This window comes from Sciurus vulgaris (assembly GCF_902686455.1).
Source record: "Sciurus vulgaris genome assembly, chromosome: 10".
NCBI lineage: Eukaryota > Metazoa > Chordata > Mammalia > Rodentia > Sciuridae > Sciurus > Sciurus vulgaris.
In genome coordinates, this window is record NC_136470.1 from 1907404 (window position 1) to 1934415 (window position 27012).

At 56.3% G+C, this 27012-nt stretch overlaps 2 protein-coding genes across 3 annotated transcripts; both read right to left on the reverse strand.

The window, feature by feature from the left end:
• Positions 1 to 2136: 2136 nt before the first annotated feature.
• GATD3 (glutamine amidotransferase class 1 domain containing 3) lies at positions 2137 to 8235 on the reverse strand. Its single transcript, XM_079100457.1, has 7 exons — positions 8013 to 8235; positions 7846 to 7898; positions 7065 to 7178; positions 6251 to 6370; positions 4793 to 4885; positions 3373 to 3529; positions 2137 to 2763 (listed from the first exon to the last, which is right to left on the reverse strand). Exons 1-7 carry the CDS (start codon positions 8172 to 8174, stop codon positions 2635 to 2637), a joined length of 828 nt encoding a protein of 275 aa, XP_078956583.1. The 5' UTR covers positions 8175 to 8235; the 3' UTR covers positions 2137 to 2634.
• A 2621-nt stretch (positions 8236 to 10856) lies between these two features.
• Positions 10857 to 26462, reverse strand: PWP2 (PWP2 small subunit processome component). Of its 2 annotated transcripts, XM_079100666.1 has the most exons (21): positions 26339 to 26462; positions 25517 to 25629; positions 24245 to 24339; positions 23810 to 23909; positions 23387 to 23530; positions 22369 to 22504; positions 21895 to 22121; positions 19670 to 19813; positions 19283 to 19353; positions 18678 to 18814; positions 18267 to 18415; positions 18025 to 18172; positions 17580 to 17730; positions 16627 to 16807; positions 15338 to 15485; positions 14479 to 14587; positions 13744 to 13809; positions 12644 to 12862; positions 12383 to 12533; positions 12167 to 12241; positions 10857 to 11101 (listed from the first exon to the last, which is right to left on the reverse strand). In XM_079100666.1, the coding sequence occupies exons 1-21, from the start codon at positions 26354 to 26356 to the stop codon at positions 10933 to 10935; spliced, it is 2751 nt and encodes a 916-aa protein (XP_078956792.1). In that variant the 5' UTR covers positions 26357 to 26462; the 3' UTR covers positions 10857 to 10932. The 2 variants fall into 2 exon arrangements, 1 of the variants encoding a protein (XP_078956792.1); XR_013757290.1 differs by lacking the exon at positions 10857 to 11101 and having other exon boundaries at positions 12756 to 12862.
• Between the last annotated feature and the right edge of the window lie 550 nt (positions 26463 to 27012).

Sequence of the window (27012 nt, forward strand, 5' to 3'; positions counted from 1 at the left end):
CAAGACAGGTCTCTCAGGCCCCTGGTGGCGGAGCCCAAACCACAGCCTCCCTCCAGGGCAGGGCAGGCCTTGCTCCCAGCAAGTGGCCACCAGCACCCCTCACCGCCCCCCACAGGGCATCTGCATTCCTGGCTGGTTCCTCTCTCCACGAGGCCTGCTCCCTGTCCTGACCTGTTCCCAGCACTGCCACCCTCCTCAGCTCATCCCTTGGTCCACCCTGCAATGGGGCTCAGTGCCCACAGGAGCCCAGCTGAGTACCCGTCACACAGAGGAATGCTCCCAGCAGGGCCTCAATCACTGCCTAGCAAGTCAATGGTCGAGGCCTGGGTTCTGCTCTGCAACGCCCCACCCCGGGCCTCCCACAATCCAGAGCTCTCTCTAGTACTGGTTCTAGTGCTATCCTGCCTGCACAGGGGTCCCACTCCCGCACCAGCCCCCCATTCCACCCCCGGAACCCAACAAGCAGCTCTGCTGTGCAGCAGGGACAGAGCAGGGCACAGGGCATATTGGGCATGGCTGAGCTTCAGAGGACAACATGCACCTGGCCGCTCTGGACACTGGCTGCACACCTGAGTGAAGATGGACAGTAACCGTCCGTCCATAGTCCATAGGGCCAATGCAAACCTAACTGTGAGGATGTCTCTGGGGGCTTCTCTCGAGTTCTCGCTTCCCCCTGGTTACCTGACCTTCAGTGGCCACAGGTGGTCCAGAAGTGAGGTGGAATCCAGCAGTGGCCACCACCTGAGCCTGGCTTTCACCTTTGGGCACCTCATGTTCCCACAGCGTCTGAGAAGGTCCCACCCCTCTGGAGGCTCTGAGGGGCTCCACAGGCACAGGGCCACCTCTACACTGGTCAGCCCCAGGCACCAGCCCTCACAGGGGAACTTGGGCAGCTGCACTGTTCTCTGCCCGACTGGCAACTCATGCCGCAGTGCAGCATGGGACCCCTGAGCACTGCTGGTGTGGGCATGAGGGAGGCAGCGAGGCTTCTGGGGACAGCGCAGGCCAGGCCCTCACAATTGGCCACTTCCTCAGCAGAGCTTCCTGGGCCACGCCCACTCACCAGGCATGGTGAGGTCAGGCAGAGTGTGGGAGAGGACATGGGGGACCCACTCTGTTGGCAGAGGACTTGCATCCTGATGCACGAGCAACTCCAACAAGCAGCTGGGGAAGTGGCCAGCGACCTGGACGCCACCAAAGGGGCCGACCGGAAGGCCATTGAGCAGAGGTGACCGTCCGACTCAGTGGATACAAGGAGCTGCCAAAAGAAACCCCAGGCAAGGCCATGAACACTGAGTGAGAAGATCCTGCCAATCCCAAGGGCAGAATGAAAGGAGCCATTCTGGTGTGGACCGCGGCTGGCAGGACGCCCAGGGGACTCAGGGCTGGCGCTGTGGAGACAAGTGAGCGAACGTGCCACTTGCACTCTTCTCCAGATGCCACGTGTGTAGTTTGAGCACATGTGCTCACAAGGATAGGAGGAGGGAGGCCTAGGCCTCGGCCTCCTGACTGAGTGGCCTGGGAAGGCACCTTGGCTGCCTCACACAAGGACCAACCTGGCTGCCACCTGAGGCTCTGCTCTGGTGAGAGGACAGGCCACCAAGAATCATGGTCCCATGAAGAACCAGAAACTGTCCTCCCGTGTGGGGAGCAGCAAGGGCCCTCCCCTCCCCTTGCAGGGTCTCACTAGGGCCAGAAGGCACTGTGGCGGGAGGGAGGGTTGGTGGCGTGTGGACACCAGCACAGGGCCCGCAGCTGGGTCTAACTGACCACTGCCGCTGAAGGCCTTGTCATTTAGGCAGACAGATCAGAAGGCAAAGAATGTTCCAGGTGAAGTGTGCAGAGGCCTGGGCTTCCAGCTGAACACCCCCTACTCGCCCTGCAACAAAAAGAAAATCCCCCAAAGGACACCAACACACCCGCAGCTTTTATTCTTCCTCCTGCACACACCTGCGCTTCTCCAGAGGAGCCCACGCCCGGAATCAGCGTGAGGATGCACCCAGCAGGCCATCGCAGGGCCGAGTCACAGCGATTTCCCCCTTGCCTCCACGATTTAAGAAGCCTCACCGATACACCCAAAGCATCACTGTCAGGAGCCTCCACTTCTGAAGAAGCTCACTCTGCAGTGAAAGGGACTGCCTGCTATAGAAATCCCCTTACTTTAATTAGTGTTTACTTCAGACTAGAGGATTTTTCTTATCCATAAACATGGCACTTCTGGTCTCCTGATTTTCAGACAGGTAACACAAAAACTCGTTTCCTTCCAAGCCCACGCATCCTGAAGCCTCAAACCCAAGACCACAGCGCAATATTTCCCGCCAAGTATCTCTTGGGCAGGGAAAGCTGGCTCAGGTCCCAGTTTCTGGGATTCACACAGGGTGGGGCAAGTCACCACTGCTGCTCAGGGGTGGAGCACAAGTGCCGGGTCACCTGCCAGGGTGTGGCGGGCCTCCCCCTGCCATGAGGAGCGCCAACTGAGGACGATGGCCTCAGTCCAGGCCCCTCGGCCTGCAGCAGAGCTCCCACCTCAAGCAGAAAGCGTGATGTCCAACAGAAAAGCAGCTCCAGCCACGTGCCCAGATGGACACAGGTGGCCGCCAGCTCCACAGGTGGGGTGGCCAGCGTGCAGGGGTGTCACTTCCCTGTGAGTTCCAGCACTTCCTTCACCATGGCCCCAATCCCGTCGTAGATGTGGTGGAGGGCGGTCTCACACATGAAGGCCGGGGTTGTGACCACCTTGTTTTTCTGGTCCACATGAGCTTCGTGCGCACAAGTTAGGGAAAAGCCATCATCCAGCAAAAACCAGAGGGAGGCAGTGAGCCTTGGCCACACTGGCAAGTGGCCCCCATGCTGGGCGGCTGTGCCTCTCAGTCAGGCCCGAGGATGGTTTCCAACTCCCATAGCCAAGAGGACGACGGAAGCTTGGAACTCCAGGGAGCAGACAGCTGCTTTCCCAAGGCACCACTGCAGCCTGGGCTTCACCCCGGGAACCGGAAGGAAGAGCAAGCCTGGTCACTCCTGCTTCCGCTCCCTCTGCCGCCCCCAGCAAGCAGCCCTCCTGGTCTCTAGGCAGTGCCTGGGTCTGAAGCTCCCCACAGGCACCTCCCCTCGTGGTGCTCAGGACACAGACCAGGCAACCCAGGTGCTGCCCTGCAGGGGACGTTCACTGAGCAGCTCAGCAGGTGGGCATGGAAGCATGGCCAGTGCACGGCCATCCTCCAACCACACGGCGTCAGCCTTGCCCTCCTGCCCAAGCACATCCACAGCAAGTACAGTTCTTGGGCATGAGGCCCCTGCCAGGGGAGCCTGAAGGGCCCAGAGAGTGTCCCACATGCCCCGACCACCTCAGGGACCCGCCGCCAGAAAGGATATGGTCACGCCCTTCACACAGTGCTTGGCGCCCAGGGCCTTGATGGCCTCGGCGGTCCCGGCGTAAGGCCACTTGCCGCCCTCCTCCTGCTCGTGGCCCACGGTGACCTCAACGCCTCTGAGCACTTTGGCCGCAAGGACAGGTGCAATGCAGCACAGGCTGGAAAGCGAAAGGGAACAGAGGACCCGTGTGGATGCTGGGGCACTGTCCCCCACGAACCAGGACGCCCTGTGGCTGGTGGCACCAGGTGGCCAGGGCTCTCCACAAGCCCAAGCAACCCCTCAGGGCACCCAGGCACTGGGCAGTCCTGGGAGAGCCAGCTCTGAGGACCCAGAGGCACAGTGAGACTAAGCTCCCCCAAAGCCAAGCGGCTGCCAGTTGTCCAGAGCCCCTGCGATGCCCAGTCTCCCCAGTGTCCAAGAACACTGAGTCCTCTCACTGAGAAACTGATGGATGGGGTGGCTGGCCCTGCCCAGTGTCAGAGTGATCTATCACCCCTCCAGGTAACACCTGACCTGCTGGTAAACCAGCCCATCTCTGGGCACGGCAGGCATGGGACACAGAGGTTCTGCCAGCAGTCATGCTTGAGCTGTGCTGCGACCTTCAGTGTGCAGAGCCACACAGGCAGACCCCAGGCATATGCAGCCAGTGACTGTGACAGCCCCGCTCCAACCCTAGTGCACAGTCCACAGTGCTCCTGCGGTGGTTGGGTCCCAAGGACAGGCTGTGCAGGGTGACCAGAGCCTGCCCTTGGGACCTTCTCTGCTTTCCACCAAGAGCTCTGACCCTAGTCAGCCCACAGGGGGCCCTCAGGTGGACGGCCACAGTGCTGGGGAGCCCCCGCAGTGCACACCCGGATGGTTCCTTTATCAGTGCCCCTGGACTCACTGCTCCTCAAGGGTCCCCCAGTTCAGGGGCTGCTCCAGGGCAAAGCCACTGCCAAAATGCACCTGACTCCAGCCGGGAAGTGAGCTGCTGGAGGGCTGGAAGACCGAGGAGCGAGGCCGTGGCAGCCACGGTCAGCGCTGTGACGAGATCACGTGTGTCACTGAGCCTGAGCCTGGGCTGGCGAGGGATTTCCTGGAGGAAGTTCACCAGCACTGCCCATCCGTGTGATCTGGCTTGACAGCTGTGCAGGCACCAGTGCAAGAGTCTGGATGTGCCTGCACAGGCACAGGGCACTGAAGCAGCCCGGGCCTGCTCCGATGGAGGACGGGCAGTCAGGAGGATAGGGACGCTTCTGAAGCCAGGATGCTTCTGAAAGTCCCCACCACAAGGGAGGAGCCCCCTCCTTCCTGTTTGGTCCTCAGAAAAAATGATGGCCACAGAGCCTCTGGAGCCTCAGTCAAAACAAGGAAATGAGCCGCTCCCGAGCCCAGCTGAGCGCCGGAGGCCGCCTGCCCGCCCCGCAGGCACACCTACCCGACGGGCTTCCCGGCTCCGTGGAACTCCCTCAGGACCCGCTCCACATCCTTGTTGACTTTGCAGTCTTTCCCGTCGACGGCGAATGTGCTCCTGCCGAGCGGAGAGGGCTCCTTCAGCGTGTGCTAGGGACGGCATCGGCACTCCAGGTGCGCCCCACCCACCGCCCCCGGCTCCACCAACTCTTGAGCAAGCTAAGCAAGCAGCCCGTGTGGATGCAGATGGGTGCACACAGCCACCCACACGTTGGCCACAGGCAGGCTTTCCTGCTTTCCAAACCGCAGCACAAAGGCAAGAGGCAGGTGGGAAGGAAACCAGGCATGGACAGGGTCGATCCGTGACTACACCCAACCTCCCGAGTCCAGACAGAAAAACTCCTGAAGTTTCAGAAGAAGAAATGCAACTAGCCCCAAAACAGCAAGAGATGCTTACTTCACCAACAGGGAGAGAAACGACATTCAGCAAGCGTCCACTCTTCTGCCTCTGACAGCAGGTGGCCACTGCGGAAGTCTACACTGTGGGTGTGCACCTGGCAGAGCCTTTCACACTTAGAAGTGCATGTGCCTCTGTGCCCTTTCCAAGTCCCAGTTCCAGAGCTCTCTGCCTACTGTGTTCTGTGCTTCGATTCTAGGTCCTAGCCCTGGGCTGTCTGCACAGGCCTGGAATCTTCTGGTGTCCTGAGAGCAACTACTTCAGAGGGTACGTAAGTGTGCTGAATCTGCCAAATTCACCCTTTAAATATGTGCCCACAAACTCTAACTCCAAAATGCTATTCAAAACAAACAACAGGAATCACCTAGTAACTATCAGAAGGGACTAGCTGATGAGCCACAACCTGTCCACCCAGCAGGGCTATGCTGGGAGCTCACCACCAGCTCTGAACTAGACCACTGGCCAATGGGGAACGCAAAGCACAGAGCAGTTTCAGATGCTCCTGTGCAGCTGCACTACACATTCCCCTAGAAGCAGACTCTTTCTGGGATGTACAGACTTCTGGCAATGGTGCCAGAAGAGGGCCTGGGGTCAGAAGCAGGAAGGGGGATCGATTCCCACTGAGCCTCTGCCGCCACTGAAGGACCCTGCCATGTGGGCCCAGCAGGAGCCATCCTATGGAGGGCCTACCTTTCTCCTGGCAAGGTCACAAAGAATAGGAGTGGCAACCAGGAAGAGGGCAGCTTCTCCCAGAAGGACTACAAGTCCAGATACACATACATACAAATCCAGATGAGATCCAGCAGCATGGAGTTTAGCTAAGAGGGCCCCAACACACCCTGTCAGCCGTGAGGGTCCACAAAAGCTCAGAGGGGGGAGTAGAGAAAGAGATACATCTCACTAAAATGCTCCCTGAGCCCCAGGCCAGAGTGGCTCCCTGAGTTGGACACAGACACATGCTGCCCAGACCTTTGGCTTAAGGGCAGGTACACACACTGCTTAGACCCTTGAAGCTCAGATACGCACAGATTTTTGGCAGCTCCAAAGCCTCCGGGGAAGATGGCAGCATCGTGGTTGGCTGCACTGAGCTGGGCCAGGTCAGAGATCTTGCCTCGGGCAATCCTGGCTGATTCTGTCAAGACATTCCTGGGAAAGAGCACAGAGGGACACCAAGGAGCAGTGTGCAGTCAGGGTCAGAAAACAGATTGGGAACCTGTCCAGCATGCATCCTAGAGGGACTGTGTTCATGTGTGAAGACTTGACACTTTCCAATCAGCATTTAGGATCACCACCAAGAAAAGGTGGGAGAACTGCAGTGGCCCTAAACCTACGTCGGAGGTTGGCCCTTCAGGACCTCTGCCCAATGGCTGGGAGCCAGAAGCCAGCAGGAATGGAAACCCTTCCAAGTATCTACAGTAGACAGACTGCAACACACTATCAGGAGCAGGGCCGAGGGAGGGGAGTCACTGCTCCAGTTGTGTGAAGCCCAAGGGTCACCACAGCAGGAAGCAACTGCCTCCCTAGGCTTATGGGGCAGGGGCTTCAGGGGCCGGGGTCTCAGGGAGAGAAACAACAGGGGTTCTGAATGGGGCCTCAGGAGACAGGGCTACTGCCTGTGTGGAGAGGAAGGTGAGGACACCTGCAGTCACAAGAGGCACATGCTGGGTGCTTCCACTCTTCCGGAAAGCACGGGAGGTAGGGAATATTCTGAATGAAGCAGGCGCTCCTGGGGCAGCCTACGATGACTCTGAGGGATGCTCATGTGAACACATGGACTCGGGCTTCCAGCTGTGCACCATGGACAGGAAGTTCCCCCTCAGTTCCCATCCCCCAACCACACCTGCCTTCGCTCTCAGAAGGTTGCCCCTTGGTGTGATCAATCACATGCATCTGACGGACATCAGGGGCAAAGATCTGGACCTCAGCCCCTCCACGGCTCAGATGCACCAGGATCCTGCAGGGAAACACCAGAGACAACAGCTTGGGACATGCCCAATCCAGAAGATATGTGTTAATGTGCTTTTGAAAACGGTATCAGCTAAGGGACAGGCACAAATTCCTGGTGTATGTGGACACCACACTTGCTGTGCAAAGTTAGGGTCAGCATGCTGATACTACTAAAGCCAGTGGTGCCAACTCCCTCCCCTGGTGGGCTACAGCAGAACTGCAAAAGCTGGCTGTTCACACAAACCAGGGTGCAGCCAGGAAGTGACTGGCCGAGCGCCACAGCCGGAGGTGTTCAGGTTCCTGGGCACTTTGCCTTCACCCACAGCCTATAGAAAGTATTTCTATAAAATGGGCCCACTGTGCTGACTCCCACATGCTTTCTTTTCTTTCTAGTTTTTCTTTTGGTACAGGGAATTGAACCCAGGGGCACTTAACCACGGAGACACACCCCCAGCCCCTTTATATTTTATCTAGAGACGGGGTCATGCTGAGTTGCTTAGGACCTCACTAAAGTGCTGAGGCTGACTTAACTCATGATACTCCTGCCTCAGCCTCCCGAGCCACTGGGATTACAGGTGTGCGTCTGGCCCTTTCGACATTTTTAAACCAAGAAAGGTCATCTACAATACGAGCTTCTTCTAAATCGCTCTGGGGAGCTCCTGCTGCAGACTTACGCCGAGGCCTCATGGATCTCCGTCCCGTCATAGACTCCACAGCCCGACAGCACCTGCGGAAGGAGGGGCGCTGACCAGGGGAAAGAGCCCACGGGGGCAGCGGAAGCTCGGGCGGCGGGGGCCGGCAGGCAGGGCAGGGGGCGCTCGGGCGGCGGGGCTGCACTCACCAGCGCGACCCTGGCCCTGGGGCGAGGCGCCGAGCCGTGAAGGGCCGCGCGCGGGGAGGGCGTCCGCCCGTGGACAGGCAGCGGCCGCAGGAGCTCGGGGAGCGGATCGATCGCGGAGGCCGCTGCCAGCCTCGGAACCAGCAAGGCCCTCAGGGCCGCCATGGCAGCGCAGGGACAGCGGGGTCGTCGGGTCACGCGCTGCGGAGCCCTGCGCAGTAGCCCGAGCGGCGCGCGTGCGCCGGTGGGCGGACCCCCAGAGCGCGCCTGCGCAGTGGCCACGGTGCTCCGCCAGCTGTAGGCCACCCCGATGGCGGTTCTGCTGTATTCCGGAGCGCGGGTCCAGTATCTTCCTATCTCCGAACGGACTTTAACCGGTCACACCTAGTTTATGCCCACCCCCGCCCGTCCTTGCTGCCCGTGTCTCCCAGGAGTGACCCGATCGGGTCTGCGAGTCCCCGCTAGAGGCCGCTATCCGCACGCCCGCAGTGGATGGCGCAGGGGAGGCTGGGTAGCGGCCTCCCTCTCCGGGATTTACCAGATGCTCGCTGCTGGAGGACTCCGCAGCAAGCGATTTCACCCAGGGCCCTTCCTGTCCTAAAGTGCCCATCGTTAAGGCTTACTGTTAAGCTCTACAAGATTGGAAGACTAGAATAACGAGCAAGAGACATGGGGGACATGCCCTCCGGACATTCCACTCCGTGCCCATGCCAGTTCCGACTTTCTGGTTTCTGGGGATGGACCTAAAGAACCCTTTGGAATCCTGCCCTGCTGCTGGGAAAACTCCCTGGGGCGTGCTGGCTTCTTACCGTTCCTGGGGCTTGGATGGCACTTTCTCCTAGGGCACATCAGGGACACCAACTGCTGGGAGTGTTGATTTCATTTAGGGTCTTAGGATGGGCCCTATCCCTTTGTGACTAGGTGACAAAACACACATAGATTGTTACAGGTACCGGGATAGCAGCCCATGTGGAGGTCTGGAGTTGTGGTGAGGTCCACAGACTTCCCTCGGGAGAGTTCTAACTAGTGAATTTAAAGCAAGCAGACAAGTGCCACTGTGGTATGCCTACCCAGTTCACGCAGGGTGGGGGGTGGGGTATCAGTGGGGCCAGTCCGGCAGAGAGGTGGTCACTAGGGAGCAACAGTGAGGCAGAGATACATGGAGAGATCACATAGGAGGTGAGGGAGCATACCACTGGAAATAGTCCTGCTTCTGGTGTAAGAATTAAACTTAGGGATTGGGGAGATAGCTCAGTTGGTAGAGTGCTTGCCTTGTAAGCATCAAGGCCCTGGGTTCAAATCCCCAGCACCACACACACAAAAATACTTAGAGAAACAAAATGTATCCCATTTGTTTACAATAAAAATAAATTTAAAAAAAAGAATTAAACATGTTCAAAATGCACCCATTTTAGACATCACTAGGGCAGGGGTGCAACTCAGTGGTGGAGCACTTGCCTGTCATGCACGAGGCCCTGGGTTCCACCCCCAGCACTATAAACAAAAAGAAGGTAAGAAGCTGAGGCAGCACCACAGACTGCAGAATTCACAAACACAGATGGGTGCCAAGAAGAGCCAGCTCTTTTGAGAAGGGACATGTGCAAGGTAGACTTTGATTCAGTGGGTTTGGGAGACCAGACTCCTTCCTGCCCACTGGCCTGAAACACAGGGCAGAGGCTCCTGAGCCCCATTGTTGAGCTCTATTTATATGGACACTAGGCTTAAGTGTATCACCAGAAGTTTGGGGTGAGGAGGGAGCCTAGAAATTCTGTGGGGCAGGTAATAGCTATTTTCCAGTCCACATGGCAGAGATCATGTGGGAGCAAAACTCCAGTGAAAACAGGCCCAAGCACTGTTTCTGGTTGGGAGGCCTCTGGGTACATTCTAGGTGACTGAAGCACTTGGGTATGGAGTACCCTCCCCGTGCACTGGGTGTCACGCGAATCATGCCCCAACCTATGGCCTGGCGCCAGCTGCAGACAGATAGGCAGGCAGGTTACCAGCTCCAGCGACTAGAGTGGGGCTCGGACGTACCATTCACTGACCTGGGTCACACTGCTGGCAGGTCCTGGTAAGACAGCATACTCAGGCAGCGTGGGTGAAATGCTGCACGAGGCAAGGCTGTACCTCCTGTGTGGCCCATGTGGGCTGACACAGCAGCTGAGGGAGCCACGTATACCCTCCAATGTCAAGAGTCCAGAGATGCTCCCTGCCCCAACCCTGTGCATGCTACAGATCGCCAAGACCACAGGCCCAGGCAGGTGGCCACTTGCCCTGTCCTCCTTGCCTCATCCCGCACAGGATGTTTAGTTTCTCACACCCACTAACAATAAGCACTTTAAACAGAGTTTAGATTCAACACATTTTCAGAAATCTCATGTTTCTTATTCCAAGTTCATCTTCAGAACTTTGTATTAAAAATATAAATAATTCTCACATTAAGCTTACAAATCCACAAACATGAACCTATTTTACATTTCGTGAAGGCAACGTTTAGGATGTCCCACACTGTGGGATCCTGGACCCACGACACTCATGTGCCTACTTTGGTGCCAACAAGTTGGCTTGCTGTCCTGTTGGGCTATATGCTTCTCACAGGAAAAGGGAGTCCCCTGAGAGCATCCCAGTACTTTGGATGCCCTCCCACTTCCTGGGCCTAGGTGGAAGGAGGTTCCATCCCTCTGGAAGGCCTTTTTTTTTTTTTTGGTACCAAGGATTGAACCCAGGGGCACTTAGCCACTGAGTCCCCTCCCCAGCCCTTTTTTTGTATTTTACTAGAGACAGGGTCTCACTGAGTTGCTTAGGGCCTCACTGAACTCAGGATCCTCCTGCCTCACCCTCCTGGGGTTATAGGTATATGCCACCACGCCCGTCTCTGGAAGGTCTTAACCAAGACAATCAGGAGCAACGGTGGCAGTGGGCTCTACACCAGCTCTGCTCCCTCCTTGCCGGCTCCTCTCAGCAGGTGCAGGCTGTCCTCATCAGATGCCTCCCCATCATCCTCGATTCCTGGCAGGTCTAGAGTGCGTTTCACACCCCGCTGCTTGGACACTGCCAGAGCATACCGGAGGTTGTAGCGGTTCCAGTCACAGCTGTGGATACAGAGCATCAAGTCAGTGCAAAGCATCATCTCCGTTCTGTACAAGCGCCCTGGCTCAGGCTGCTCCCATGATCACTGCCTTTCTGCCCAGACCTGGGTTCTGCCCCAGCAGCCTCCTGGCCAGGCCCTCACTCTAGTCACTTAAGAGACTGGAAAAGTGTTTTCTCAATCAGTTAATTCCTCACATTCACATAACAAATTAGTAACTCCCTCACTCCTACACAGCCCCCAGGAAGAGAGCAAACCCCAAGAGTGAAAAAAATCTGAGGAAAAGTCACACCCTGCCCTTGGGGACACAAGCTAGCTATGCAGGGTCCTCCCCAGATCCACAGTCACAGCACATCATCAAGTCAGCAACAAGTCAAGGAAGCAAGTCAACCAGACAAGGAATGGCACCCTCCTCTACAGTCTAGGCTGTGCCAGCCATGGAGGCCTGGCGTGGACAGGGAACAGGGCAGAGAACAGACCTGTCACCAGCCCAGATGGGACACCTGGCAACTGATGGTAACAGAGGGAAGCAGACATCCTTCCAAGGTGAGCTGTGAGGTACAGCCAGGGAAGTGGCCTTGCAGAGTACCTTCAGGGGCAGGCACTGTCCCAGCACCTTAGATGTACACTGCCATCACCACCATCACCCCCATTTTCCTGCTGGGGAAACTGATGTGCAAAGGTCCCAGGAACCCAGGCTGCCTGTCCACAGCCAGCCCCTACTGCTCATGAGGAGATAAGCAAATCCAGAAGAGATGACCCAGTACTAGAACTATGACAAATCCCTTTGGAGGTTGGAGGTTTATGCTGCGCCTCGGGCATATCCCACCTCCAGCTCAGCTTGTCCACCTGTGGCAAGGGCTCCTAGTGTCCTTCCGCTAGCACCAGTTGCACCCAAAGCTGTGCTTCAAGACCCAGCATGGGTGGCAGACTCAGCTCATGCCAGCAGGGGGAAAATCTCCAACACTGGAACCTTCTGTGCCCTGATCAGACAGTGTAGGGAGCAGTCCCAGGCACAGAACCCGTGACAAGAGCTCAAGCCCCACCCTGCTGCCAGCCCAGCACGTACAGTTTTGCCAGGTCATCCAGGTGCCGCTGGAGGTTCTTCTGAAGGAACTGGACAACAGGCAGCAGTCTCCCTGCACTGGAAAGCAGAAACCCTCAGAGCTTGGTGGTTACTGGGGGCAACACATGCTCCAATGCACACTGCTCCTGAACCCCCGTCACCACCAGGACCAGCTGGCCACGTGAAAGGTCACATGAACAGCAGGGAAGCCCAGCACACCTGGGCTTCAGCTTCTGTCCATGGAACATGAGCAACTTCTGTGTCCATATAAGGTAGAATTCAAGGTGACGAGACATTTCAAAGGAAGAAGCTAAAAACTCAAGGGCTTTTTCCACATACAGCTCAGGAAGAGAAGCACTGACAACTTCAACTGCAAAATAAAAGTCATATTTATTCTGTGAAGAACCAAAGTAGCAAAGAGGGTAAGCCCTCGGGCCCCTCTGCTTCCATAGGAACACCTGACCAGGGCCCCAGGCTCACTGTCATCCCGCGGCACAGCCTCCAGGGCTTCCTGCACCAGCTTCCTCTCATTGAGCCGGAAGGCCATGAGGATGGCCCGAGTGAACTCCTGCTGGCGCAGCGCCTCGCGTACCCGCCCAGGGGTGATGCTTGTGTCCAGCTCATACGGGTCGAAGAGCATCTGGGCGTCCAAGGAGTAGATGAGGAGCCCTTCTGTGCTGGTGGCTGCCCAGCAGCGCCCTGGGGAATAAACAGTGAAAGAGCCTTCCCAAAATTTAAAAGCCCGCTTCCCTCATTTTAAAAAAGGTAAGATGTTAAATACGTTCTCATGGTCCAAACACTGAAGTACAGGAGGGAACGGGACATCTTCCTTTTCCTATCCCTGCCCTTGGAAGGAACTGACTGGGTCATCCTGGTGGGCAGCATCCTAGGCCTATTGTCTGCACGTGTGAGCAAGGATGCATGTGCTTGTTTCCTTTGCTTGCACCAGAAGCCAGTGAACTTTCCAGTACAAGGCAGGTGTTTCTGGCTTTATAGGCTACGTGGTCCCTGCAGTAGCTGTTCTTCAAGACCAGCTCAGTGCCTGGGCCGAGATCACAAACAAGTTACATGAATGAATGAATGTGGCTGTCTCAGAGAAACCTGAGCTACAAAACTGGGCGGCTGAGCAGAAGCAGCCCTGATTCACAAGACGCGTGGCTCACATGGTTTCACTCAAACCATATTGGAAAGCACTGGCTGATGAGCCCCACCATGCTGTGCCCAAGGGGACCATGTGTGCCTGATGGGCCCAGATAGACCCTCCTGAATGCCTGAGAGGATGGGGGCAGGGTAGAAGGTAAACAGTGGCAGAGGCCTGAGGAGGCAGCCTCCCAGGATGGCCCTGGACTCACAGGGCCTGAGCCACCACATATTAAAGCCTAATGTGCCTGGGGCTGCGCTCTCAACTGCAATCCCTCCTCAGGGACAAAGAGACCATGTGGCCAGCAGGGTTCATCCTCACATTCCCACCTGCAGGGGACAGAGTGCAGTCCAGACCCTAAGGGCAGCTTAACTGACCTCATCCCTGGGAACACAGGCCATGACACCTCAGGATCAACATCCCTTCACTCGGGGCTCACCAGTGGGAGAGAAGTGCAGTGAAGTCACTCTGATTTCAGGTTTAAAGTGGCGAGAACTCATGTCACCTGGGAAGAAAAGAGCAACTGCAGTTATTGGGCAGCAAGCACATTTAGACTACTCTCAACCATGAGGCCACACTGCAGGTCCACCTGCCAGCCCGGAGGCTATGTGGACATCAAGAACAGCAGCTTCTGTCCCTCGCCCACAGAGTCCATGCAAGAAGCAGCAGGTGAGCACCATGTGGGCCTCTGATACTGTCATGGGTGCCACTGGCTTCCACAGAGCTGCTGCTGCATCAGTGGATGGACCCTAGGACACATGCCCCAGAGGGCATCCAGGCTGGCCAGCAGATGGAAGACCCACCCCCAACCCAGGGAGCAAGTCTGCTGCATTCAACATGGTGCCTGGGATCTGCATGCAGAGGTGCCCTTGGCTTTTTGGCTGGTGGATGTCCTGTCAGGATGGTCTACCTGAGCGTTCCAGAACACCTGTGAGGCAGAGGAACCCCCTGATCCACCCTGTGCCCCACAGACAGGTGGCACAGCTGCATGCAGCAACTCACAGGACAGCCTCTTGCACCCAGAGGGGGCAGTGGCACCAACACCACATCTGCTGGGTCTCCTCCAGCAAGACACCAAGATGCAGTAACTAGGACTCTACACCGCAGCCCCAATCAAGAGAGCAGAATCACTGCCATAAGGAGACAGGCAACACACAAGAGGACCTCTGCTTACCTTTCTTTACCCCTGGCAATGGAATAGCAACTCCCTCCTCTTCCCCAGCATCTTGATCAATGAGTGCCAGGTTGCCAAACTCTGTCATCTTCCTTCGATTCAGAAATTCCTAGAACAGCAAGAGCCACGGACACCTTGTCCTCTTTTCCCTCTCTTGCTCATGTGTCAAGTGGACAAGCCCCTAGCCACGTGTGGAATGGGGACTGAATATAGGGCGGAGGCCAAGGGGTGCTATGCCCTGGTCCCCAGTCTTCCTTTAGAGCCTGCTGCAGAAAGGGTGGAGTGGAGGCCACTGGAGTGGAGTGTGGGAGTCCCACTCAACTAGCCCACACATGGGACACCACTGCCCATTGCGGGGATGGGCTCTCATTCACAGAGGACGTCTACTTGCATGTGAGGGCAGCTGCTCCCCAAAGAAAATGCCAAGGACACTTCCTTCCCCAGAAGCAAGAGGCTAGGTGCCTGGCTCCAGAGAAGGCCCTTGCCCTGGGGCAGGGCCTCAATACTCCTTTACCCTCACCCTGCGTTCCTGTGGGAGCCAGGGTACAGTCTGAGGTGAGCAGAGAGGGCAGGCAACTGTGTGGACAGTGGAAGAAGAGCCCTCCCACCCTGCAGCCAGACGGATGGCCCAGGGCCTGCAGCACCCTCTGCTTCCAATCCTTCCCTTACAGAGCTTAGCGTATGGCCCAAGCCAGTGCACTGGCCACTTCTGTCCCCATGCCACCTAGCACCAGGCCCTGGTGCAGCCCAGGACCCTACTCAGTCACAGTCACAACCGTATACTGACAGGATGCTCTCACAGCCTGCCTGGGTCCCAGGTTGGCAGAAGAGCGTTTCACAGCCTCACGCTGCTGCTCACCTCCATGGCGTCCAGAGAGAGGTTGCAGGAGAGCTCAAACCGCTTCACCAGGATCTGCTCCCGGATGTGGTAAAGGCACACAAACCTGGACATGCCCCCTGCCAGGATGCTCTGGCCGTCTGCAGAGTAGCACAGAGTGGTGAAGGCCCTGGGCAGAGGACACGGGCACTCAGACTCACGCCAGGCCTTTGATGTGCAGCTCCAAAGAAGTCAGAACCCCACCCCAATGTCCCTGAAGGGAAGCGCTCACTCGCCTGAGACCCTCACATCCAGGACCTCCAACAATGTGTCCCTGCACCTGTCGGGGGGAAACTACTGCAGTTGCCAGGAGGCAGCGCTGGACCACATGGCTCAAAGCGGGTCAATGTTGGCACAAAGAATCACCTGCCCACCTCCAGCCCTCCCACAGCTCCTTGGTACAATCTGCAGAAAGCAGCAGCTAGGCCCTGACCACCCTGTGTGCAGCGGTTTCTCAGGTATTACGCTAAAAGAACAAGGGACAACAGAAAAAATACACAAATTGTATGCTGCCCAAATTTGTGACTTATGTGTCAAACACCACAACAGAAAGTGAAAACAACTCACAGAACAGAAAGTATCTGCAACTCTCCACCTACAAATGCCTCGTACCGAACAGAGGAAGAAGTGCGATAGCTCAGCACTAACTAACCACAAGGCCCTAACGCATCCTCCGCAGAAGGCAGAGCCCGCAAGCACTTCAACTCTGCTGGGGAGAACACCCAACTCTAGACACCAACTCACACCCGGCAGACTGGCTCTAAGGAAAGAACTGGTGACAATGTGGGGGAAAAGGAGCCAGTGTGTGGCCAGTGGGGATATAAAATGAGGCAGCCACTGTACAAAGAGCCTGGAAGTTCCCACAGTTAAAAACAGGCCCAGTGGACGGATGCTTGCCGAGCCCCTGGAAGGCAGCTGGTGTACAGGAGCTAAGCCTGCTCTCATGCAGGACAGGCGTGCGGAGAAGTTTTGGGTCTTTCTGTTTAAACACCGGGCTGATGACATCACCAGAGAGAGGGAAGTCTGGAGTTGGATTCAGCCTTTGTGCTGTGCACATTCACATTCAGCAGATCTAGACAGCACCTGCCGCCAGGTTAACACATCCTCTCTCCTGCAGGGGCAGTCTCAGGAATTAAGAATTACACCAGGAAAAAAGTGGCCATAAGAACCTGCCCCAGGGGTCTTGGTTGGGGGAAAGCCCTAAAAACACCAGCTCCGACAAACCAACAGGTGTGTGAAGCAGCTCTGGCCCACACCCTGCTGGCACTCACTTGCCCTTGGCCGAGTGCTTGGCTGTAATCTTGTCCAGCTCCTTTCTGCCAGTCTTGAGGTCATGCCTGCCCTCAATGGAACCCATCTGTACCGCATTCTCAGGGTCCCAGAAGGTAATCTGTGAGTTTAGTGTGGCCACAGCCAGCTCCGCACCATCAGGCCGAAAAGTCACCGCTAGAGCTAACGAGAAACAAGCCTCAGGCTCCAAGGAAGACCTCCAGCCTAGCAGACAGGTCATGCTCCAAACCCCAGGAGACCCACAACCCTTTAAGTGCACAGGAGACTCCTCTTAAGGGATGTGCCAACCCCAGCAAGCAAGAGAACTGCACATGCTGGCTGGGAATGAACAGGAGGGAACAGGGAAGCCCATAGGACCCTAGATCATACTGGACCAGCCAGAGGTGAGACTGGCAGCTGAGTGACAGAAAGACTACTCTGAGGGGAAAATGGACAGGCCCAAGTGTGGAGAGGACAGGCAGTGAGGGCTGCAGTTCGATGAGCCTGGGCTACCTGCAGGGAGTGAGGCAGGGCCCAAGGCCTGGTCTCAGGAAAGCTGAGGGGTGGCTAGGCTCCCAAAGCAGGCTCATTCCCAGGCACGTCGGCAGAGCGCCGGCCTCTTACTGGTCAGAGACAACTCTAGAAAGCAGTGGGGAGCAGCTGCCCTGGGAGCCCTGTGCCCATCAGACTGGGAGCCCAGCTGAGCCTCCCAGCCCCAGAGAGGCAAGGCTAGAATGAAGTGCCATCCGTGTTGGCCAAGCACTGTCAACCTCAGGGCCGCGGCCTTGCCCTGCTGGGTCTGGGCACCCTCACTCTTCCCACCCACTAGGCTCATGTCACACATAGCCAACAGCAAGGCAGACTGAGGTAGGAGGCAACACCGGAGCCCGTCAACAGCAGGACGACACACACCTTTGGCCCCGGTCACTGCCTGCCAACCCCAGCTGCAGCTCACCATCTGATGTGAGGGTCAGTGTCTCCTTGGTTCTCCAACTGTCGAACATGTCCCACAGACGCACCGTCTTGTCCCAGGAGGCGCTGGCCAGGATGGACTTCATTGGATTAAAACACAGACCACTGATGGGCCCCTCGTGGCCAGACAAAACCTACAGGGCACAGCAGTGTGAAGGGTGAGAAGTGAGAAGGGCCGGAACAGTGCTCCAGGGAGCTCCACACCGACAAGTGAGGAGTGGGGAGGCCGGACCAGAAAGCCCCTGTGAGCAGTGCTGCTGCCTCCTCAGGAGAATCCTGCTCCTGCTCTGCTGCCCGGTCTGCAGGAGAGAGCCCTACGACCCCAGCCAGCATGCCAGTCCTCTGTGGTACAGACCAGGGACAGCCCCTTCTCAGGCCACCACCCTGCCCCACCAGGGCATGCCCCCCTGGAACACACTGGCTCTTACATCGAGGAGTCTGCCCGTCTGCATGGACCACACAAAAATCTCGAAGGAGTCCTGGGCTCCGGCAGAGATGATCTCCCCACTCGAGTCAACAGCGACACAGGAGAATTGGGTGGGGCGCGGAGAAGTGAATGTGCGGAAGTTCCGGTACCTGCGGGGAAAATAAGCTTGAGGTTGGCATTGTAGGTCAGGTTGGACATCTTACCTGTACCTGGGCAGCCACACCTGCAGACAGAGGCCATCACCTGTGGAGGTCAAAGGCTCGCACGGTGCCATCCAGGGATGAGGTCACGATGACACAGCCAGTGGCAGTAAATGCCACGCCAGTGACTCCACTGGAGTGCTCAGTGAAAGTGATGAAGCAAAAGCCACTGAGGGTGTTCCACACCTTGACCTGCAGCGGGAGGCCGAGAGGAGCGTGAGCACAGCCACCTGCCTCCAGGTGTGCTGACTGTACACGAGGGGGGCTACGTGAGGTCTGAGGAGGCACCTCAGACCCAGCTTAGGCAGAAATCGGGACAAAGGGATACCCCAGCCCTCCCCGCTCAAATTCCTACAGATAGCCAAAATCATCAGAAGCCAGCAGGAGCACCCACAGCTCCACATGGATGAAGGCCCACCCAACAGCCTTCTGTCCAGCGCTGGATGGTGCCCACCTTGCCATCGTCCCCACCAGTGACGATATACTGCCCGTCCGGGGAATAGGCCAGCGACACCATGCTGTTGAAGTGGCCCTGCTGCTTGAGCACGTAGGACTCACTCTGCCACTCCCACACCAGCAGTTGGCCTAGGCCTGTGGATACAAGAGCAGAAGTCCCTGACTGATCCTGCGACTCCACGTCAGCCAGGATTGGGCTGCCCTGTTGATCAGCACTGCAGACAGTACAGAACCAAGAAGGACCAGGGTACAGAGAGCAGCCCTCGTCTGGCAAGTGACTGGATTGCAGGCCATGCTGAGGCGACCTGGGCAGGGTCACAAGCCCCCAGTACAGATCTAGAGACTAAGGCCAAGAGGCCATTCAAGGAGCTGTGGGCAGGACCACAAGTTAAGCAAGAAACCACAGGCCTCAGGCCTGAGAGGAGCAATCACTCTGGAAACTTCACTCTTCCTGCAACATAAGCCCCTGCAGAGCTGCTCTGCTTAGAGCTGGCCATGGCCTGTGCCTTGTGGCCCGAAGTCCACCACACTGGTGGACGTTATTGGTCCTCTGGCAGGCTTTTCCTGGACTTTCCATTTCTACAGCTGGGCATGGAAACAAACCTGAGCAGCCGAAGGCAATCCAGTCCCCAGAGCTATTGATGGCAATGGAGGTGATCTTCTGATCCGATATGCTGAGCAGAAAGTGCAAGAAGCAATGAGCACAGGACTGACCAGTCCACGCTGGGCCACCCCTTTCCCTGCAGTAACCTGTACTGTAGTCACTTGTAGAACTAGCACTTTAATTTTCTCCACGTTTCAAAGATAAAGAACAAAACCAAAAAAACAAGAAAAAAGAATAAAAATACCACCTCTTAGACCAGAATCCAGGGCCACAACACAAGCTGGCAGGAGTGCCCTGTGGGACTATAGCTGGCTCCCTGATGGCACCTACAGCAACCACTGGGCCCCAGGGCAAGTGCAGAAAAGCCAAGTGAGCACAGGACTCACCTCAGTGAGTGGATGAGGTTGAATTCTGGGAGCTCATGCAGATGGAAGATTCCAGAAGCAAAACCCGTGACCAAGAGGTGAATCTTCTTGTGATATGCTGCAGCTGTCAAGTTGTTGAAGTCTCCTTCTTTGTTGAAAAAGTGCCTGCATTGACAGGTGGACACTGAGGAAGGAGGACCATGGACCTAAGGGCAGCACGCCCCACCTCACCTCGGCTGGCCACACCTCAGCTGCACCTGGGGCACATGCCCTCTCTGCTGCACTCTGAGCGCGGGACCCCAGGACACCTGTTATCGTGTGGATAAGAGGTATCTCCCAAAAGCTCCAGCTAATGGACATTCAGAGCTGAAACTGGACTGAGAGAGTTGTGACCTAACCAGTCCATCCTAGTCTGAATGGCTGACTGGGTGGTGATTGTGGTGGTGGGGCGGGGGATGTGACATGGCCGGAGGATGCGGGCCACTGGGGTTGCCCTGGAAGGGTGCCTCTTCTCCGCAGCCCCCGCCCCATTCTGCTTCCTCATCTGGTCAGAAGCTGAGCAGCATTCCTCTGCTGGGCCCATCCCCATTGATGTGCTGCATCACGTAGACCCAGAACAGGGGAGCCAGCCATCTATGGACTGAGACCTCTGAGATCGTGAGCCAAAATACACTTTTCCTCCTCTAAGTGATCCTTGTGAGGTATTTTGGTTACAGAAACACAGAACTAAAACAACATCTCTCAGATGGTCTCCCCTCCTACTTCTTGCCAAAGAGGGTAGGGTGTCCACAAAGAACATCACCTACAGGGAGGCCGGAGTGGGCGCCCATCACTTCCTGCGCACACAACAGCTCCGGCTTTAGGTGACCCGACCCAGACATGGTTCCACTGTGCATAGCAGCGCTGTCCTCACCCTTCCCTCTAAAAAGGTGACTGGTGCCAGAAGTTCCATCTCTCGCACTCTACAAAGGGGACTGCAGTCCCTGCTAGCTAATGACCCTACCGGATGGTGCCTTGCTGCTCCTCCTTCCTGGGGTCTCCTTCAGTCCTCTCCCAAGTCTTCACTCCAGCTGCAACGTCCCGAGACCCCCACAGGCACCCAGAATCCAGCCAGACCTGTTCTCCCCATCTCCACCTTGGCCTGCACACAGCCCAGCATCCGGCCCTGCCAGGGCCAAGCTGTCCCTCCCCTCCTCTCATGTCCTCAACTCCCACTTAGACCTGCACCTCAAAGTCCAGTCCAGTCGCCCCAGACCCAAGGTGCATTCCCCTTCAAAGCCAGAGGACCTCCCATAACAGAATTGACTATGGACTCCTCCACCCCACAGCCTAGCACGAGGCCACCTGCCACCCCACACAGCCACACTACCACCATACATCTCTTAATTTGGCCACACGGTCATTGCCTGCCTCTCAACTGGAAGGAGGCCTCACGAGAACAGGTAACAGAGTCAGGCCAAAGATAGAGCCCACTCAGGGTGGCACCAAGGAACTGCTGAACAGAGGTGTCTAGGCAAAAACATTCACACAATAGGGCAGGTTACAGGTGACACACAACCTCAAGGGACAACTGGCCTGACCCTGTGCCCCAGTACCCTGACTCTAGGACAGTGTCTCAGTCATCCACTAGACCCAGTTTGGAAAGACCACACCCTCATCTGTGGGGTCTTGGTCACCCACCTGGGTGTGCACTGCTGAAGAAAATGAGGCACATGGAGCTGCCCAGCCCACCTAAGGAGCCCAGAGCTCTAGGGCACAGGAGCTATGGATCCCACCATTCACACCCAGCCAAGGGTCCACTAGTGCATCCCCCTAGCCTTCTCTGAACACTCATACCCTCACACCATGTCTCGTCACCTCAGCGGTCACACCCAGTTCATGCTGAGAGTGCACCATGGACCCCTCATCCCAGAGGCAGAGGAACACTCACACACATCGAACAGTGCAGGAGGTGGCAAAGCCACAAACATCCTCAGGCCCACCTCCCCTCTTCTATCCTGCCTCCAATGCCCTGCCCCAGGAGACAGCATGATTGGGATCACTAAGGTAGTGGTGGGTGCTAGGAGTCCTGGGCATGATCTCAACCCTGCAAGCAATCATGGGTCTTGAACCTGGATCCAAACACAGGCCTGTTCTCTGGAACTCCCTGTGAAACCCATGCCTACACCCGAGGACAGGAGACCCCCCCTCCACCCACACACACACACAAGCGCCACACCAAGGCCCCCACTGCCCTCAAGACCTACTTGGCCAGCCGTGAGTACTTCACTTTTCCCTTCTTCTCCTCCTCGGCTGGTGTGGCCTTTCCCCGAATGGTAGTCTCTCTCTGCTCCTCCTCCTCCTCCTCCTCCTCCTCCTCCTCTCGATGCAGCAGATCTGCCTTCCAGCCTGTGGGGGCTTTCAGCCTTAGGCCCTCGGGGGGTGTGTCACACTGCCACACACACAGGGCTCCATCCTGGCTGAGCGAGTACAGCTGCAAGGGAAGCATGTGGCTGGGCCTTGGTCACCCACCCTGACTCCAGGTCAGACCACCCATGAGCCTCTCAACCAAGAACCTTCCCTCTAGCTTAGTTTCTTGGCATCGGTTCACTCAAGGCCCCTCTGAAGTGGGTCTCTAAAGGTCTCCCAGACCACTTGGACAGCCAAGAGGCAGTTCAGGGAGGAAGGGCCAGGGCATTCCCCATCACTGCTGGGCTAGGGATCTGAGGTCCAGGGCATACATCCAGGCTATTGGACTCGAAGAAACAGGCCACAATGGCATCCTTGTGTCCCCCGAGTGCGTAGTAGATGAGGTTGTCCCAACGCTCAGCTCCAAACACCCAGGTGGACATGTCTTTGCTTCCAACCACAAAGCACCTGGAACAGAGAAACACAGCTCCTCAGAGTTTGTGACCAAGTGCCACCACCACTGCAGCAGTCCACAGCAATGAAGACTCATCTGCCCTCCAACGTGAGCTACGCAGAAACCACCTGAGCCTGTGAGGGACTCGGAGGTGGCGCAGGTGCCACCAAGCACAGGAAAGGCATTCCATAACAGCCCGATCTCCTCTCTGGAGCTGCTGTACCCATCACTCGCCTCTCCTGGGGAGCCAGCTCCTTATACCTCCAGATGCAGCCAAGACTCAACCCAAGTACACTCTGTTTATGGCACAAATAGTCAAATGCATAAGACTCGGTGGCCCTAGCTGGAGTCAGGACAGCCCCCATGGCACACCTGCCCAGGTCTGGCCCATAGGACACTCAAGTGTGCTTGGTGCATCCTCCCCACACTGCAGACCTATCTTGGGTGCAGAACAAGGTGGTTCCATGAACAAAAGCCACGCCACCTCCACCAGCAGCCTGCACAGTGGGATGCAAACTGGTTTAGGAGGTCAGGAACTCCATGGTCACCTCTGGAGCAGGGACAGCCATGGACACAGACTTGTCCTGACGGGGCCTCAGGAGCATGTCAGCCTGCACATTCTGACACTCACCAGTTCCTGGCAGCCCAGCTGCCTAGGATGCATGGTAACACAAACTGAAACTTAATTCTCATTTCCTACCAAGACCCAGATTCTGTCGTCTGGTTTCTAGTATTAAAATGCCAGAGCAGTACAGACCTGGAGCCAGCTGCCCAGGCCTGACACTGTGGGCTGTGCCCAGCACCAAATAAGACTCATGGGAAGACATTTCAAAACGCAACCTTGGGATGTGAGAAGGAAAACACGTTCACAGCAGAGATTGGTCGAAGGCACTCACCTGGAGTCATCAGTCCAGTCGATGCATGTGGTCTCATCGTATGGCCCAAAATAGGTTTTGTCTAGGACAAACGCATTGAATTCTCGCTTCTTCCCAGGGGCATGGTACATCTGAGCAATGTTGCCCTTTGTGATGACAAACTTTCTACAGGAGATAGAAACACAGACAGTATTCAAGACCAACAACAACTCTGATGCCTATAGAGCCTCAAAACACGGCTTGCCCTGGAGGCTGCCGTCAGGAAACCAAGGTGGCTGTGTCAGGAAACAAAGAAGGGATGGCATCACGTGGCATCCTGCAGCACAAGCCTTCTGCTTGCCAGATGCCACCAATGTTAGACTGGCTGTGTACCCAGGTAACCACCCTGAGCCTGAGTGGGAGGAAGTGGACAGGTGGGCTGGCAGTCCAATCACCTCCTCTTACCTGCCATCAGGGGAGAAGGACACGCTGTGCACAGAGCCCTTGAAGTGGTAGTGGTGCAGCACCGACCTGCAGACCAAGCTGACCAGCAGTGCGGCACCTCCTGCAAGAGGCCAAGTACAAGCCTGCAGCTACCTGGGGACCCTCAGATACCACTGTGCCTCATCTGTAGGGTCAAAGCACAGGAAGGTCTTGTGCTGCACATGATTCCTGTGTGATTCTAGAATTCTGGCCCCATGGGACACGAACCCCAGCTTTGCCCCAGGCAATGCCACCAGCACACAGCAGAGAAGATGCGAAACCCACCCTTGGTATACGTTCATCCTTGAGACCCACTGGACTGGATGGTGGACACCTCAGCCCCTGCTGCACCCTCAGAGGACCTGGTCTTTGCTTCCTGCCACCTTCGCACCCCAGTCCTTCCTCCCCTCCTCTTACCTTCATCAACAATGATGGCAAGGCGGCCATCGGGGGACAGGCCCACACACTTGATGTTGTACCTCGTGGCCAGAGGTAGCGTATCAGACTTGTTACTAAAAGAGACAAAACCCACATTGTACAGTGGGTCTCGAGGCCAAGCCTCCCCACATGGCCTCTTCTCTGTGGCACTGATCCTGCACAATGGAGTTCATCTCTCATATTCCCCACAGGGAAGAAGGAATGAAACTGTCCCTGGAAGAAGTTTGGCAAGACACATCAAAATCCTTAAAAAACAGGTTCTGGGTGCCATCAACTTTGGACTGATGACCAATTAGATTCTGCACATATTCAAAGTCAGGAAATGGGAAACAACCTACGTGTCCAACAAAAGGGTCTCACCACAACAGCAGCATATTGGCATAAAGCCGTCTATGTTTTTAGAGAAATGAGACAACGCAAAGAAAAAAAAACTAGCAATGACAGAATGTGTCTCTAAGCATCAGAGGTAGGTTCTAGTTCTATTATTTTTATTTTCTGTTCAATGAGCATGTTCTTTTAACTCTGGAGAGTCCCTCACTAGATGTCATTTAAATAAAACATTTCTAACATAGCAGCCAACCCAACTCTGGGGTCAGCCATGTCCTGTACCAGTCACTGCCTGCAAACAAAGCAGTACCACTGCCATCTTATCTTACAAATGAGGAAACTGAGGTCCAGGGTCACCCAGCTGGAAGAGCCTCAGAAACAAAAAGATCCCACCCAGACCACTGCAGAGAGTTGGTCCACAGAATCTCCAACACTTCTGGGAAGGAACTGAGTACTGTCTGTAATCAGACAGGAAGGAACTACATGTGTAATCAGAAGAAACAACTAAAACTGAGCAACCACATCTGGCCTCTAGCTGACTAATTGGATACTACGGGACTGCCCATCCAAGTAGGGAGACAAGGCAACCAAGCACCATCTGGCCTCAAGGACCTGACGTGCCTCCACCAATGGGGAGGTACTAACCTTGAGCTACACCACTTGCCTGCACCTCCACAGGACAGACAAGGAGCATTCCCAGCATGACCTGAGTGACACACATTAATGTCAGTCTCCCAGATACTAGAGGCTGAGCTAAGACATAAGAATGAAGAACAAGACAGCTCCACTAATGACCCTACTAAATCCTTTCTCAGTTCACCTAAATAATAGGTGTGCCCTAAAAGGCAGGCGATGAAGATGCCAGCTGCCTTCACACACAGGTTACAGTTACCACTGTCACTAATGTCACTGCAGCATACTTACTTCTTAAGATCAAATACTGTGACTCTATTCCCCACAGGACTGATAACGGAATTTCCATCACATGTGAAATTTAAGTTTCCACGCCGATAAACTGTACCCAGCAAATTTGAGAACTGAAAAGAAAATAATGCGGTCTTAACAAAGGAAATACCCCCAACTCCCTGGAGGGAAAAGGGAGGCTTCTTGGCAGAGATGGAAGGAGGGCCAAGCTGTAGGGTTCCAGCTCTGGCATTTCCAGGGTAAGATCCCGAGACAAGAGGCCTCTGCCAGGGCGAGGGAACAGAATCCACACTTCATGAGGAATAAAGCTGCATCAGTGGACCAGGACCAGGAGCACCCTAATTATTCACTCATCAAACACAAGTACTGGCGATACAGCAGATGCGGTGAACCACGCAGACCTGTTCCTTTCGCGCTGTCGAGGGAGGGGACAAAAGCAAACACGGCGGGCCCCAACAGAGTGGCAGCGAGCGGCCACCAGCAAGGTGGCCCCAAGCGGCCGCCTGTGGGGAGGGGCCAGTCAGTCCCCCTTGCATGGCCCTCGGGCCCTTCGGCACGGGCGGGGTTGGGGCCCGGCGCCGCGGGAGGCACACCGCCAAGCCGGGCTTGCACGCCTGGGTCTGCAGCAGGGCTGACCACGCAGTCCCAGGGTTCGAGCGCCCGAAAATGGCAGAATCCCCACACGGCGGACACTGACGCGACAGGAAGCGCTCGAAGGGACGGGGGTCGAAGACGCCACGGTGCGACCCCGCCTTCCACCGCTTCGCCGCCGCTCCCTCCCTCGACCCGGCCAGGGTTTCTGGCGCCCATCGCCCCGCTCACCCGGTATGCGAACTTCATCGCGGCTGCCACACGTGCGGCGTCCCAGCCCCAGCGGCGAGTTCCGGGACGCGACGGAAGGCGCACACGGCGCACTTCCGGGGCGGGGCCAAACCCAGCTTCCGGCGCGCACCGCACTTCCGGGGTGGGGCCAAGGCTGGCGCCCGCCGAGCTTAACAACGCCTGGAGTCCAGCTCGTGGGGACTTAAGTGGGCACCAGGTCACCGGTGTCCAGTTGTTGGGGACAGGACGCAGCGGTGCTCTACAGGAGCCGCAGCGCGCGCGAGCCCTTTGTTTTGAGACGGGTCCCGCCAGGCTGCTCGGGGCCACCCATCTACCCGTCGGCTTCCGAGGCGCTGGGGCCAGCGCGCAGGCGACGCCCCAGGAAGCAAGCAGCCCGGATCCCGAAGCCCAGAGGGCGAGGGAGCAAAGCACCGCGCCCCCGGAAAGAAGAGTTCAGAGAAGCACGGTTTCTTAAAATGTGTATTTTTCAGAATTTTAATGCTTACATTTTAAACAATTTTGATACAGAGGCTTTAGTCTAACATTATATTACAGAAGGGTGTGAAAAATTGACTTTCCATAGTAAACCATGGGAATGGAATCAACACCTGCAGTGTCAAAGTCAACTTGTCACCTTTTCCAGTTAGGGCATCCCAGCAAACTGATGACGTTGG